This window comes from Phragmites australis, chromosome 24, assembly GCF_958298935.1.
Source record: "Phragmites australis chromosome 24, lpPhrAust1.1, whole genome shotgun sequence".
Taxonomy (NCBI): domain Eukaryota; kingdom Viridiplantae; phylum Streptophyta; class Magnoliopsida; order Poales; family Poaceae; genus Phragmites; species Phragmites australis.
The window spans coordinates 1,545,640-1,561,436 of record NC_084944.1 but is presented as its reverse complement, the minus strand read 5'-3'; the positions used below and the strand labels follow the sequence as shown (position 1 = coordinate 1,561,436).

The 15,797-nt window shown below is 48.8% G+C and overlaps 2 protein-coding genes across 5 annotated transcripts; one reads left to right on the top strand and one right to left on the bottom strand.

The window, feature by feature from the left end:
- Positions 1-6,384: 6,384 nt before the first annotated feature.
- LOC133907745 (expansin-B4) lies at positions 6,385-8,652 on the top strand. The gene is made up of 4 exons (XM_062349828.1): positions 6,385-6,870; positions 6,996-7,105; positions 7,347-7,531; positions 8,128-8,652. The coding sequence occupies exons 1-4, from the start codon at positions 6,645-6,647 to the stop codon at positions 8,468-8,470; spliced, it is 864 nt and encodes a 287-aa protein (XP_062205812.1). The 5' UTR covers positions 6,385-6,644; the 3' UTR covers positions 8,471-8,652.
- A 2,917-nt stretch (positions 8,653-11,569) lies between these two features.
- LOC133907295 (transcription factor UNE10-like) lies at positions 11,570-15,694 on the bottom strand. 4 transcript variants are annotated; one of them, XM_062349295.1, is made up of 7 exons: positions 14,647-15,688; positions 14,327-14,446; positions 13,054-13,119; positions 12,564-12,947; positions 12,372-12,483; positions 12,080-12,106; positions 11,570-11,935 (listed from the first exon to the last, which is right to left on the bottom strand). In XM_062349295.1, exons 1-5 carry the CDS (start codon positions 15,379-15,381, stop codon positions 12,379-12,381), a joined length of 1,410 nt encoding a protein of 469 aa, XP_062205279.1. In that variant the 5' UTR covers positions 15,382-15,688; the 3' UTR covers positions 11,570-11,935; positions 12,080-12,106; positions 12,372-12,378. The 4 variants fall into 4 exon arrangements, with proteins under 4 accessions (XP_062205279.1, XP_062205280.1, XP_062205278.1 ...); XM_062349296.1 differs by lacking the exon at positions 12,080-12,106; XM_062349294.1 differs by having other exon boundaries at positions 11,570-12,106; positions 14,647-15,687.
- Between the last annotated feature and the right edge of the window lie 103 nt (positions 15,695-15,797).

The window sequence follows — 15,797 nt, the reverse complement described above, 5'->3', positions numbered from 1 at the left end:
CCTGCGACGTGAGAGCTCGTTCCGGTAGCGGAGTAAAATTGTCATGGTCCTGTCGAGAAACGAGGAAGGGCGTCACGCAAGAGACAAGGGGTCCGGACGCATGGTGGACAAGTATCCTTCTGTTGCGTATCGCGATGATTCAATGCTTCGGTTACCGTCTTCGCCTGCGCTAAAATTCAATGCTTCGGTTACCGTCTGCGCCTGCGCTAAAATTCAATGCGAGGCTCGCCGCTCGCGGCGGCAACAACCGAACCACCACCTCCTGAAAACTCGGTGGTTTGTACGTAGCGACGACAGAGCTCGCGTGCTAAGATTACGATCGAGCAGTAGACCACGAGTGCAGGGTACTAACCGAAGAGAAAGGAGAATCTGTGGTCTGTACAACGCAGTGCTGCAGTGAACAGCAGCTAGCCGCGAGCTGCGAAAGTTTGCAGCTGCCAGTTGCATGTGTCATGTGTACCTCCACCTGCTCGCCGGTGCTTTGAAAGAGACTGGTGAGGCTTGGAGCAGTTTGCTCTGAACTGTTAACCGTAGAAAAACCGGCCGATTGGCACCAGGAAACCTCTGCGTCACGTTGACAAATCGGGCGACTAGATACATCCGTAGAGATATGGCATGTGAATTGTCGTTTGCCATCACATGGATAGCATTACGCATCTGCCATGTTAAAACGCCGATTTGACCAATTAACTGACCTTTTTATCCGTTGCTGGCTCCATTTTTCCACATCTTGGCCTATCCATCGATCGCCATGTGCAAAGCCCTCTCTTCCCTTTTTCTGTTCGGATGTTGTGATCATCATGCCCACGTAGACAAACTTCAGCTAGCGCAGCATGCCGGTACAGTCGTTCAGAACTTAAATTCAGATGCTGTTGTGAATACCGCTAAGTACTACGGCTATATATCCTGTTAAAGTTTCACGACTAACAGGATTTAATAGAATTTATTATCTCTAGAGGCTTTTGTCCTCCTATTCTTATAATTATTTTGTCCTCCGATTCTTATAATTATATATTCCGCTCTCGAGACTAAAGTAATATATCAACCACATTGAGCCAATTCTCTCTCATTTATATAGTATTAGTTTAGGCTTTAGTCCTAGCTCTAAATTCGTCGCTCCGCCACCTCGCCTTAGGGAGATGATCTACATGATCTCCATCAGGGGTTACGCAACCCGTAGCTATGGTCCACATCATCGATCAAGTTGATTGGATGCCCTACTGAGTCTTTTACCGATTCATTGATCACGTTATTCTCTCTCGCCGATTGTTGATCGGCATTTTCTTTTTCGTTTTTCTGACCATATATTGTTTTGCGTCGCCCAGTTCTCATCATCCTCGTGCGCCTCTACTCTGACATCGGCATCGACTACACAGACCGACTCCTTGTCTCCACTCTTGCGGCTGCCCCGTTTGCACGATACACGCCGACACATCATCGCTGCCAATCGGGACGTCCTTGACGCATCTACCTTGCGCATTACCAATTTAATCGGCCACGCACGACACTGGTCGAGCGTTCCGACACCACCTCGTATGACATGATGCATTGCCTCTTCTCAATGGCCTAGAGATGGGTGGCGCTAATCTCGACATCATCCAATCCTCGATCCGATCATCCCTATCACCGTCGCCGCCATCTACGATTTGTGCGGCATCATCCACCGTCGTCTCACTCCGCATGCACCTTGGTCTAATTAGTCGATCAGCGCACAATTCCACTTGTCTGCATGACTACACTCTAGCACTCTCCTTCTCGCTGCTTTGCGCACTACAGCCATCATGGACGCCTTCTCTATTGGTTCCTCTGACAATGGCACTTGGTTTGTGATGGTTCCCTTCTTTGCATGTCCAGTACTGGCTACATTGGTGCATGCTTCATCCACCATGTGTTCCCGAGCGTGACAAACTCAGTGCGACACCTCATACTTGGCTGCTTTGACAGCATCGTCTTCGGCATCGACCTCCTCACTGATTGCCTCGATCATGTCACCATCTTCTTCCATAGCATCTCCTTACACCCCCGGTTTCATAGTGCTCCTTGCGTCCGTGGCTTTAAGTGCAGCTTCCTTGTCAATGGCAATCTCAACTACGACTACTTGACCATGGCTAACTTATGCATGGCATCCTCGACCATGGCTAACTTATGCGTGGCATCCTCGACCATGGCTACACACCTTCGCTCTTGGCTACCTCGACATAGGCACAAAGGGCTACCATCTGTGTGAGCAACCTGATGGCTCTCCAGTCATAGCATTCACGATGCTGCAACTGCCTATGGTGCTCCCGTTGCGATTGTGGGGGATGTCAGCTTGTCAGTGTTACATTCGGCTTCTTCTCCAGTTTGACTATCCACGACACTATCGCTATGATTGCTGGGGATGTTAGGGTATCACGACTAGCAGTGAATTGATATGATTTGTTAGGATAACGATCCCCTATTTCTATTTTATCTCTAGGAGAATTCTTGCTCTTCAAGTCTTGTAAATATATATAATCCGTTCTCGAGGCTTAAGCAATACATCGACCACATTAAGCAAATGTCCCCACATTTACATATCCTGGTAGTTATTGCATACGTCGATAGCTGTTGGCCATACCTCGTTGCGGCAATGATACTAGGTATGCAACTAAGGTAGTGTTTGGTTGCTCATATGGGAGATGATCCTATATGGAATGGATCAACTAGATGGGTTGATCCTGGATGGGACTGGTATATGTCTGATATTTGGTTAGTTATATAGGATGATATATGTGAGAAATTATCTAAATAGTATTCTAATTAACTATTTTTTTCCTGTAATCAGTGACATAAACATATATGTAACTGGAACCATCATAAATATATCTGAGAATAGAACCATATCAACTACATCCTAACAAACCCTATTATATCATCTCACATTCGTGACTCTACGACCGATGCAGATGGATAAAAGCATGCTCATGACCGAGAGTGCAACAATTCAAATTATTTTTACACCTTGCAGAGGGGTACATCTTTACCCACATGACTCGAGGACCATTCAGCTTGCGTGACCCCACAAACCCACACAAGGGGTACTCGTGTCAACCTTTCTAATACCCGAAACTACCCCACTTGCACATGCCCATATGGCACCAGGGTTACCGCGAGTATGTCCCGAACACCTATGGTTCCCCGCCACCTTGCTTCTCCTATTCTTTTTCTCTTATGCATCATAGGGACGCATGAAAAGAGTTAGCATGGCATATGATAATCAGCTTATCTTATTATTAGATCAACATGTGGTTAGTACAAAAAGTGCTAAAGCCAACGACACCGACGAACGGTACTTAAACGATGCAGGCGGTCTATGGTATTCGGGTTCCTCTCCCGACCTACCGCTAGCACCGCTCACATCTCGCCTCATTCTCACCACTTATGAACGCATTATAGTTATTATTATTGTGAATAATAATTAAACCTATAGCTCACGAACCATGGAACATTCCACTGCTCGACTTCTATCGATGACCTAATATCCTACTAAGAATCTCGTTTGACTTTTAAGTTCGATAGCCACATCGTGGAGCACAGGTTACAAGGATAGGAAACATCAAATAACCAAGGTAGGAGAAAATGCATCAACATAGAAGCTACCCACCGTTTTTCGACACCGACTCGCTAACATGTACAACATACATATGGCATAATTTATCACTTAGACACCACATGATCTAAAATAGTAGGTAAAATATACTTAGATACTTGTCTTGCTACTCCGATGCCTGCCTGATGCTACTTGCGCGGCACTCACAGAATTTTGGACCGCCCTCAGTCCCCCGTGTCGCACTCCAGTTCCTCATTCTCTAAAGAAGAATGCATATAATGATAAGCATGAAAGAAATGCAAAGATATATGCCACAAGATACATAACAACAAGTTAAAAGTATAAGACATGCGAAAGATTAACGAAGTCTACAATCTAACAAGTTTGGAATCCAGAAGTTCTGGATTGAACTCAAAACTTCCGGTTTAACCTCTGGATGGGGTGCTCGGGTACTGTTATTATATGTATGATAAAACTAATCTGACATTATATGTAATTTACATCTAATTTAGCCTTATAAAATCAAATGTGACAGGGATCGATTTAGGACCGGCTCGTACAGGATCGGGAGTCATACAAGCATGCAAAAACAGCCTAAGTGAGCCACGCAAGGATCAGGTCATCATTTGTATAATTCAGCAAGTACTGGCAGCCACCAAGAGACTAGGTGGGCAAGTGCTGTACCACCGTGTATCATTGCCCGGTGCATGCAGAGCTTGCGTTGCGAAGTATATTAGTGTTGTATACTCGGTATTATTCCTGGATGAATGCTAGCCATGCTGTGACATGATTCGCCAGACACCGCTGCGTTGGGGTCTTCCATGATTATCACCGGCCGGCAGGAGTCCTCGCTCACACCATACCAGCCCAATTATTCCTCACGACTCCTCTGTCGATCGGTCAGGTATTCAGATCCAACGGAATAAGCAGTGCAAGCGATCGATGATCGGTAGACAGCGTTGCGGGTGCGTAGATTTACTCTCAACTGCCGGGATCACGCATCGACCGATCCCGGCAAAGCGGCGCCAACTACCCGGTGAGTGTCTCGCTACTCAGCTAGTAGTGTGAGCGAGCATTATTGCTGCAATGCTGCTCCGGCCCGGGAGTTGCAATGAAGGTTTAGTTGCGTATGATCGAGCTGGCCGTATCATTGCTTTGCTCACCTACATGGTTACGATCGTTCCCGTAAAGGAAGAGGAAAGGAGCCAGAAAGCGACCTAGCCAACACACATGCATCATTATGTGCTAGCCAAGCGATGGATTTGATTCTGCGACGTGCTTGGCCTCCCTGATCATCGTGTAGCAGCAGCCGGTGAGAAATGCTAGCTGCCAGTGGCTGGCGCCTGGCGATCGAGCTGCATGCGACCGCGACGCGACGGTGTTCGTGCTCCTGCGTGTCCCTGAAGCATCCCGATCGCCCCATGCCGGCCTGCCGGGTCAGATGTGGTGCGCGGCCGCAGCTAGCGCCCGAGGCGGCCGGTCCAGTTCCAGCGGGTTGTCCGGCGCCCATTTATTCCATAGCCCGATCGTGCTACCTACACTATGTGCCGGAGGAGCTAATCCGCTAGCTCGACGCTGAATCATGCATGACGCTCAGCTTGTTCGTTCTCCTGGGACGAATAAATCTTCATCATGATCAGCCAGCCAAATCAATTTCCGGTTCCGCGTCAGAGATGTTGCGGGTTGTTACGGGCATGTGGGATGACGCGGATATTAACGACAAATGGAGTCAAAAAGCAGCACGCGATGTGCTCTGAGCGCAGGGCACTGTCCCGGTTCTCTTTACGCTGAGCATCGACCGATTTGTCACATCGATTTTGGGTATAATTAGTGTGGGTTAGCGCATTATTGCGCTAAAGATGAACTGGAGGGCAATACACAGCACATGAGCACAACGCGTGTTAGAAAAAAGGAGTTCATGGACCGAGAACTGACGAGCAATGCTAGCTGTCAGGTTCTCAAACCTGAAGCCTGATGTCTGAACACGAGTGGCTTAGGAGCGCACCAGATGCGCATACACCCCAAGGCTCATGCAAGGAACCTCCATCTAAACCATACTTACGAAAAGGATCTCGAAATTCTGGATGTTTAAGTAATGCAAGTGGTAGATTATAGTCTTCGTTTCATTAATATAGAACGCGGACATTTCTTACTGTTATTGAAGATTGTAGCTCAGCACGAGCACAGGTCAGGTAACCATGCTGTGCCAAGCGCTGTCATCAATCAAGCGAAACACCGCGCGCCAGCAGTTGCTTTTCGCCCTTTTTCGCACATCACATCCAAACCCAACGGGAAAAGGATCCAAACCAGAAACAGAGCAAGCTATATCCATCCATCTAGCTCCGTGAAAAATTCAGAGCGGTAACAAGAACCAGCCAAAAAAACGAAGATGAGCACCAGGAATCTGTTCCAACTGGACGCAGGAGTGCATACATGCTAGACTTTTTTAGACCTTCCTTATATCTAATTTTATCTACCTAATCAATGGTATCTACCAGCTGGAAGTCGAATTTAATCGCATTCCATACTTCTCAAGCACATTGCGCACAGGTGGAGAGCCCGAGCTTTCCTCTCCTGTGGCGCTGGCACATGCCGACAACCCAACCCAAGTCATCTTTCTCGGGCGAAGTTCCCGGGCCGAGGTGGGAGGGCGAGCCTTTTGCTCTGTTCCGTTCTGAGCTCACTGAGCTCAGCCGCATGGCAGGTAGCAAGCTAGCAATCGATCGAGGGGATCCGTCCATCTACCGGCCCCAACCTTCATCTGCCAACTTTTAATACGCGCTGCCGTAGCAAGATGAGTGAGCTGAGCAGGCTAGGCCGCGGTGCGAGGCCCCGAGTCACTGAGCCCAGGCCATGTGCGCCCCAACATGGCACGTTCTCCCTCGCTCCTCTGCTCACTGTCCACACACACACAGCTCCATCGTTAACGTCCCGGTGCCGATCTGGCTTATAAATAGGCCCACCGCACCGCGGCCACCACCCACTCACTCGCACTCACTAGTCACTGCACGAAATCCACCCCCTCACTCACTTAGCTAGAGGAGGCTGAAAGGGGAAGGAAAGGAAGAGAGGCATGGGCTTGGGCTCCCTCTCCTCCCTCGCCGCCGCCGCGGTGGCGCTCGTGTTCCTGTCCCTCCTCGCCGTCGGCCACTGCCGCGAAACCCAGTTCAACGCCAGCGACGTCGACGTCGGCAACGAGAACCTCAACGCCAGCGACGCCGCCGTGTACTGGGGCCCCTGGACCAAGGCCAGGGCCACCTGGTACGGCCAGCCCAACGGCGCCGGCCCCGACGACAACGGTGCGCATCCACATTTCGAGATCTGTCTCTTTCTCTCTCGGTCCGGCATTTGTTCTTGCCTTGTTCATCGATCTGGGTAATGTGGCTTATCTCATGATGCCTTGGTGCCCAACGAATCTTGCTAGGTGGTGCCTGCGGCTTCAAGCACACCAACCAGTACCCGTTCATGTCCATGGGCTCCTGCGGCAACCAGCCATTGTTCAAGGACGGCAAGGGGTGCGGCTCCTGCTACAAGGTACTTACTGTCAAAACAGCGGAGTTTTTTTTTAACGAATAAAACAGCGGAGTTTTTCACTCGCTGCTCTCTGCCAATTCTAACCGTCAAAGAAGCAGGACGTTCCAATTTAGGCCGTCCCGTCCCTCTTCAGCAAAGGCTGCAATTGGGGCCCACGTGCATGTGCGTGGGCCATTCGTTCTCCGTGAATAGACTTTTGGTCCGCAAGGCATTGACCCCTGCTCTCATGTGCATGGTACAGATTAGGTGCACCAAGGACCCTTCCTGCTCCGGCAGGACGGAGACGGTGATCATCACCGACATGAACTACTACCCGGTGGCACCCTTCCACTTCGACCTCAGCGGCACGGCGTTCGGCAGGCTCGCCAAGCCCGGCCTCAACGACAAGCTCCGCCACTCCGGCATCATCGACATCGAGTTCACCAGGTGAGTCAGCAAAACCGCTCTTGTTTGTTCTGCTTCTGCACTTATGCGCTGCGCTACTGGAAGTAGAAGTCACCCACCCAACTTGTAGTAGCAGTCGCAGCAGCAGTGGAGTGCCCATCAAATTGTTACTGAAGTACTAGTTTCGCTCCAATTCTTCCGATGAATTTTCTATGAACCGTGCAAGTAGAAAGTCGAAAAAGTTTGGTAGGCTCGAGCGATCCAACCGCCCACATTACAACTCCTCGCCGGACACCGGACACTGCATGTGCGGCAAAGTGGCACACAGCTGACAAAGCTCACTTTTATTGCGCTGCAGCACCCCAACATGCTCATTTTGGCCACTAGTGGGCACGTCCCATTTGTAGCCCAGCGTATCTGCGTGTCCTCTCACAATACGCCACCAGCCTTGTACCAGCAGTAAATAAAACTTGAGCAGTGCATGGCATGGGCCCTGGCCAAAATGATTAAAGATTCCTTGCGGTAGGATTAGGCTAAACAACAAAAGTAGGATTAGTCTTGCAACAACTGAAATGAAGAGCAGTAGTACTCGTCAGACGAGCTGGGTGTGACTCAGTGTGTGTATGCAATTGTTGCAGGGTGCCGTGCGAGTTCCCGGGGATGAAGATCGGGTTCCACGTCGAGCAGTTCTCGAACCCCGTCTACTTCGCGGTGCTGGTGGAGTACGAGGACGGCGACGGCGACGTGGTGCAGGTGGACCTGATGGAGTCCCGGACGGCGCACGGCCCGCCCACGGGCAGGTGGACGCCGATGCGCGAGTCCTGGGGATCCATCTGGCGGCTGGACACCAACCACCGCCTGCAGGCACCCTTCTCCATCCGCATCCGCAACGAGTCCGGCAAGACGCTCGTCGCCAAGAACGTCATCCCGGCCAACTGGAGGCCCAACACCTTCTACCGCTCCTTCGTCCAGTACAGCTGATCGACCGATCAGTCTCGAGATGCCGTCGGGTGCTCGCAATTGGAGCTGGCTCTCGATCACCACTACTACCACTAGACTACTACTACTAGTACGACGAACGGAACGGCTAGTCGTCCTTGGGAAGTGTTTGTGTGGTCATCGTGTCGTTGCATGCATTTGTTTCATCATGGGTTGGGTCTTGGAGTCGTTGGGGCCGGGATCCCTTTTAGGTGAGGCGTCGTCTCACAAGTGTTTGGGTGAGTGAGGCATGTGATGCAGACCTAATTGCGGATGGGGGCAGGGAAAATTAAGCTGTGTGGGAAATGGAGGAGGCAGGCGTACAAGGTACGCACTCCCGCCCACTGTCGCTTTATAATTTATCATCATATCGAACGGTGATCAATCAAAAGTATACTATTGTTATTTTCAAATCATGGCGGTGGCTTGAGCTCCCCTGTTTCTTCTCTGTCGAATACTACTACTACTACTACAACTTGTACTTCTTCAGTACAATGATTACTTGTGTTGGTTGGAGACGAGCTTTTACGTGCTGAGCGCAACAAGAATATTAATCTCAGGAAGTAGCGTTTGAAAAGCAGAGAGGCATAACTGATGAACTGCTCCTGTTATCTCACTCATGAACAAGGCTTACTTGGATAAGCACGCAATTCCTTTGTGCTGGCAAGAAGTTTGGTCTAATTTCCCTGCTAATCCGAACTGATCTAGCTTTGATACCCGGCTAGGGAACACTAAAGTTTGTTCCCGCGCGCGGTAAATTTTAAATCCTATACGGGAGACCTGCACATCACCTGCTGCTGCTTTTGTGCAGATTCCGTTGGCTGGTTACTCACATGATTGGTTCCGGTAAAGTGGTAAAGCACGCGGCTAAATCACCCACCCTCCCTCCTTTCACGACATGCGTTGCTCCCTTCTATAAAGCTCCGATTTAGTACTCCACCATTTCTTTTCTTATCCTACTACTACCACCATAGACAGCAATGATGGATAGCCTTTCACAGTGTTGCCAACTCGATGCGTAATTAGGGGTGGAAATTGATGACAGGAAATTCGAATTATCCGATTTCGTATATGTTAAAATACGAATATGGATATCTGTATTCGTGTTTGTTTCTGAAATGGATACTAAAATGGATATATCCGAATTCGTTTTCGAGATTCAGATTCAAATGTGGATATTCGAATTCGAGATATATCCGATTCGTATCCGTATCCGCCAACCAGGGAACCAAATTTTGCTAAAGTTTTAGAAATTTCAGATATGAATGAAATTCCAACCCAATCAAATTGGAACAAATTTCAGTCAAATTTCATTAAATTTTAGTTAAATTTGATCAAAAATTTAAATTTCCAACATGAATTTTGAACAAAATTTCTAAATTCCGGCCCAATCAAATTAGAACAAATTTCAGTCGAATTCTATCAAATTTCAATCAATTTTTTTCAAAAATTTAAATTTCCGACCTGAATTTTGAAGATCGAGTAGATATCCGAATACGGATTCGTATTCGAACTATCCGATTCGTATTTGTATTCGAGAATATTCGAATCCGTATTCATATTCAAATTAAAATATGATAAATTATACTATTCAAATTCGATTTTATACGTATTTCATCCGTTTGAATCCCAGCGTAATCAAGCAGGCGCCCGGCTCCGGTCAAACGGAACAGCTGAACAGGACCTGAGCCTTCGGCGATTGACAACCGCGTCCAGCCATGCCCATCCCATCTCTGCCGGCTCCGGCTCCGGCCCTGTCAAATCTCATTAGCTGTCCCGCGCTGCCGCATGCCTCCGCCGAGTTTATTGCTGCGCGTGGCAGGCTCGATCCAGATCTCCAGCACCGGCATCTTATCGTACGCGATGCATCAGCCTTCAGGACCGGCAACGCAATGTGCAGCTGCGCGTCCATGCGTGTCGAGCTGCATCTCATGGTGCCCCCATCCGGTGCCTGTCGAACCGCTACTGCTTGATCCAGGCTCGGAGCATCCTAAGTGGAGTACTACTAGTGTTAACTACCGTACTAAACTTAGCTATATCCCGCGACCGGTAGATTAACCGAGATGGCCGGCACACACTGATGGTCTTCTTTTGACGGCGCATTTTTCACTTGATCAGTGAGCATCGCCGAATAGGGCAGTTGGGCAGAGTAGCACTGGTTGGTTGGCCGACACTTTGACATCCGTCTTCTTTTGGACGCGCCTTTTCTCCTTGCGCTCGCCTTTTTTATCCGCGGATCGAGCTGTTTCCCCGCGGTCTGCGGCATGTGCGCCGACATGGCACCGATGCGGTGCCCGATGGAGTCAAAAGGTAGCAGCTGCAGCAGCCATCTGTACCCGTCGTCGGCTGGCTCGTACGGCAGCTAGCGTCTCTCTCCATTTCGTGGTGTGCCTATGGCTAACCGCCATGTGTCCGGCGAAGCACGACGCCCTTCCCTCCTGGATTGGGATCGAAATCATCCGACTTGGTGAAGTCTAAAATGCTGTAGTCTAATACTGTAACGGCGCTGTAGTATCAGGTATAATCCGTCCATCTAAATTCAACGGTTCATGTGAATTTCAAGTCACCTAACTTCAGGAGCTGACGAAGTTAGAGGATCTCATCTTATATTTACTAATTGGAGATTTTTTTTATACTTTCACGTTAATCCTAAGAAAATCCTAAAAATTCCTATAAAAAAAAAGTAAAATATCCGATCGTCGAATTAATTAATTGACTAACTGTAACCATAGATCAACAACCAGATGAAACAATATAGAAGATTAAAAAACAAATCATAAAGTCTAGCTCCAAGACTATTTCTTACCTTATCTTTCCTTCTTTTTTTTTTATAGATATCATTTGTCCAACAAGATTACATTAGCAAACTTCAACTTAATTACGTTAGCAATCAATACACTTTTCCAAATCAATTATAATCAAACATTACAAAATTAAAACAACAGAACGCAAACATATTATGGATTATCACACAAAAATAATATCAAAAAATTTATAATGTATTTTTTTAAAATAATATGAGATACGGTGATGAGATTAAAAATAATAATAATTTCAAAAAATCAAGAAACAAATAAAAATCAATTTGCATAACACATAAAATGAAAATTATAAATTGGATATATTCACAAATAATAAACATGATTCCAATATTATGAACAAAAATTATATTTATATTTTACATTCTAATATTTAAATATAAATAGTTGATGTATCTTAACATACAACCATTATTAATACAAATATCTACAATTTAGCCGTAAGCTAAATTTTTAGTCTGTGCAGTCACACGGATTGATACGCTAGTTCCCTTAATTGACAGCATCAACAGTAGATGACGGGTTGACAGCTCAGTCGTTGAGTGCGCGTCCTTCGGATTGACGGCCCAGCAACTTGATCCACCGAGCTCACTCCAAAAGAACAGATCATCACTTCCTTGTTCAGGCTCCGGCACATTGTGTTGGAGCACTGAGCAGAAAATATCAGGCAGGAGCCGAAAAGATCTTAAAAAGATGGATGGTTGACACATGTTATGCTGCACAGATACTGATTGAGCAGTGCGCTGCATTCTCTATCTGCACTCAATTGCCGGCAGGAAGAAAAAAGGCTCACCTGGACCGCGTTGTTTGTGTGCATTAGCTGCATAAATTCAGTCAAATTCCAAGTTAAGTGCTTGATGCAAAGACAGCTTTACTTTATATATCGATTTTGTAATTTATACAGGCTAGGGAAATCAAAACAATATAAATACATGATGTTACAGGTGCTGCCTCGATGGATTTCACCTCTACTAATCAATTCGAGATTCATCAAAACAAAGGGAAAGTCGGGACGAGGCAATGAAAGAGAAGGTAGAAAATGGTTTCGAGCAAACAAACATTATATAGCAACATATTCTACGTACGTCATGTTCACTGTTTGGATGAGTTGGTGGGCTGGCTCTGCTGCTGCTGCTGCTGGTTCATCTTCTGGTACAGCGCTACCATCTTGCTGTACGCCTCCGTGCTGCTCGGTTGCTGCAGAGATTCGTGCCAGTCACGTCGTGAGTTTCGCACGGCACTTTGAGCTGGACGGCGTGGATATGGTGTGCACGTACCTGGCCATTCTGCTGCGCTTGGCAAGCGATGAGGGCGGAGAAGGCGTCCGGCACGGCGCCGCCGCCGGGCTGCTGCGAGCGGTCGGCCCTGGCGCCGGAGGTGGAAGCGGCGGCGTCCCAGGACATGGGGACGAAGGGCGGCGGGTGCATCATGGGCAGCGTGAGGCCGGCGTAGCCCGGCTGCGCGAGGGAGCCCATGTTCATCATGCCCTGGGCCATCTGCGCCATCTGGGCCATTTGTGCCATCTGCGCCATGACGGACATCTGCAGCTGCGGCATGGCCATGGGCATCATCATGCTGCTCATCCGGCTCATCATCTGCACCTGCGCCTGCAGCTGCTTCAGGTAGTCGATCACCTCGTCCAGCAACGACGCCTTGTCCGTCTGACACGCACGACAACAAGACAGTGTGTCAGAATTTCGTTTAGAAATGGTCAGTTCCGTGTACGGTATATTCGATCAGTGCATGGTCGGAGTGCGACAGGCTCACCTTGCTTGAGTTCGGGACGAGCTTTTGCAAGGTTTTCATCTTCTGGTTGATCCTGTCCCTTCGTTTCTGCAACGCAACATAGTGCGAAATGATAAGAATGTTTGGCCCTGTACCCGCTTGATGATCGAAATAGTTGGGTCTGTTGAATTGAATTGTCTCCTGACGGCATCAGATTTTGCACGACGATGGGATGACGGCCCAATCGATGACATACTTTGGTTTCGGCTCATGGGCTTTTTGACCATCGTACTAGCCGTGCTTGATCTAGCCCACTTAGCAACAAGCTAAAATTTTGAACCTTTTCAGTCTCAACCAACAGCACAAGGTTCTGAAGAAACTAGCATAAGTATGGCACTGTATAGACGTCATGCTGCGAAGGCATGTTAGCATCTTGTTTGAAGTTATCAGTCACTAGTCACTTGAAGGTTCGAAGCCTTGACGATTCTTCTACGATGACTAGGTCAAAAAGCTATCATGTACCGTGTGATAGCTATGTTGGACTTATCCAACATGTCAAAAATTGGTTTTCGTGACTACAGTGACATAAAGCTAAAAATGATAACGCTACAGGTATATAGAGAAACAAACTACAACTGATTGGTTCTCTCCCAAAATATGTATGAACACTAAATCAAATACTAATTACTTCATCCAGTAAAAAATAAAAGGATGTTTTAGGTCAAGAGAAAAAAAGGATATTCATGAACGCTTGCAATCAAATTTTGCCTATCGATGTCGGTACATATGAAGAATGATATTTTGTATATTCTTCTTGAAATATCTTTCCTGACTATCATATTATGTAAACATATGATAATAGAAATGATTAGTCAAAGAATTGTTTTGAAAAATGTATCGATGTTCAAATGTCACTTAATTATGACCGAAGGACTACTTCTTTAAAGAGAAAAGAGCGGACATACAATTCGATGACCACATAAAGGGGAACTGGATGTATGACATCTTGTTTCACGGGAAAAGGCACAAAAATTGGGGCTTGGTGGGTCAAATTTAACCATGGAATTCCTGGAGTATAAACGTCAGCCAATATGAAGTGGTCCGTCATATCTTTCACTATTGAAAGGATATGAATGGAGTACTAGGTTCTCAGGATAGAAGAAGATACCATCCATGATTTTGAAATCAGAAAGTTGAGGTCTTGACGAAAACTAGAATAGTGCGTGTACGATAGCTCTCAATCAAGCATTACAGGAACAGTTTCTCAAGTGTAGATAAGAGTAGTATATGGGCTCAGATAATGGGATGTTCTTACTCGCTCAGATTCGTTATGGATAGCAGCGGCCCGGCTCCTCTTGGTGGAAATCGACGACGACCTCATTGCCGCTTCCCCGTTGATCACCACAGTATCCCCATCGTCGCACAAGCCGTCTCTCTTTGATTTTGCCAGAAATGCATGCACGGCCGATTGATACAAAATGAAGTTACAAATTCTAGAACAGAAACTCTGCATGCATGCATGTAACATTCTATGCTCACCATCGAGCATGTGTGGTTTGCACGGTGCAATTCGGATGTGAAGTGCATGAAGCTAGCTGGAGATATGTATAAATGTAAGCTGATCAGTTAGCTTGCCTGTGACCGACGGCTGAAGCAGCGCAAGTCACTGACCCCTCCGCCGATGCTGGTGTTTTCCGTGTCCGGGGAGCCCTTGTCCTCCCGCTCCAGCGACGTCGAGTTGTTGGTCGTCGTTGTGAACCCGCACACGTCGTCGGTCGCGGTGCCGCCGGAGACGTCCAGTGTGAACAGCGCGCTCTCGCCGCGGCGGCCGGGGGCGGCGCTCCCTTGGCTGGCGCACACCAGCCCATCCTCGCCGACCACCCGCGCTCGCTTCCTCCGCGCTGCCTCCCCCTCCGCCGCCTCGTCCCTCGCACAGGGCACGAGCGCGTCCGCGGGCGTGCGCGCCACGGCGCCGACGCCGACCGCCGCCCCCATCCGGAACCACGGCGCGGCGGGCACTGGCTGCGCGAAGTGCGACCGCGCGGCCGCCTCGCCGACCACTGCCTCGAGCGTCTCCCGGTCCCCGCCGCCGGCACTGACTCCTATGGCATGCAGCTGCGATGACGCGGCGGGCTGGTACTTGGGCACCGGCCGGTTGAGCAGCCCGTGCGACGAGATGTTGCTCTTTTCCCACGTCAGCTCCGCCACGTCGCAGTACTGGTTCGACATGGGCACGACGACGGGCGCGAACGCGCCCCCGTTTCCTGACACTGCCCCCCGGTGCACGCCGGCCGCCGACACCGGATTAAGTCCACCCGCACCAGCTGTCGCCGGGTCGTCCAGATCCCAGCTCGGTACACACTGGTTCATCTCCACACCTCCGTGTGGTTATATCCTCACGCACTGCAAAGCGACGCTATAGTTGTGACGGACAGCGGGACGACACGGGCCCGGCCGGGGGCGGCGGGTAGCGATGGCCGGCCGAGCGGAGCTCGGGAAGCGTACGTATCAGCAGCGTGTATATGTGTATGGTGCAAACGAGCGCGGGGATCGCGCGGTGTGTGGCGGAGCCATGCAATGCATCGTGCGCGCTCTCGTGTATGAGGAGGAGCGGAGGAGATCGGCGTGGACAGGTGGAGGCGGGGGCAGCGAGAGGGACGGCACTAGGGGAAGCGAGGTCACGAGGGCCTAGGGTTTTGTGAGGATGAAGCGGGCACGTAGCCGCCTCGCCTTCCACATGACTACGTCGCCACCTTTACCAATCCGCGTGGCCATCATTGTACTTG

Coding starts and splice junctions, on each gene's coding strand:
- LOC133907745 (XM_062349828.1), top strand. CDS start 6,645: ATGGGCTTGGGCTCCCTCTCCTCCCTCGCCGCCGCCGCGGTGGCGCTC. Junction 6,871..6,995: donor CGCCGGCCCCGACGACAACG/GTGCGCATCCAC, acceptor GAATCTTGCTAG/GTGGTGCCTGCGGCTTCAAG. Junction 7,106..7,346: donor GGTGCGGCTCCTGCTACAAG/GTACTTACTGTC, acceptor TGCATGGTACAG/ATTAGGTGCACCAAGGACCC.
- LOC133907295 (XM_062349295.1), bottom strand. CDS start 15,381: ATGAACCAGTGTGTACCGAGCTGGGATCTGGACGACCCGGCGACAGCT. Junction 13,120..14,326: donor TCCATAACGAATCTGAGCGA/GTAAGAACATCC, acceptor GTTGCGTTGCAG/AAACGAAGGGACAGGATCAA. Junction 12,948..13,053: donor TCGTCCCGAACTCAAGCAAG/GTGAGCCTGTCG, acceptor CGTGCGTGTCAG/ACGGACAAGGCGTCGTTGCT.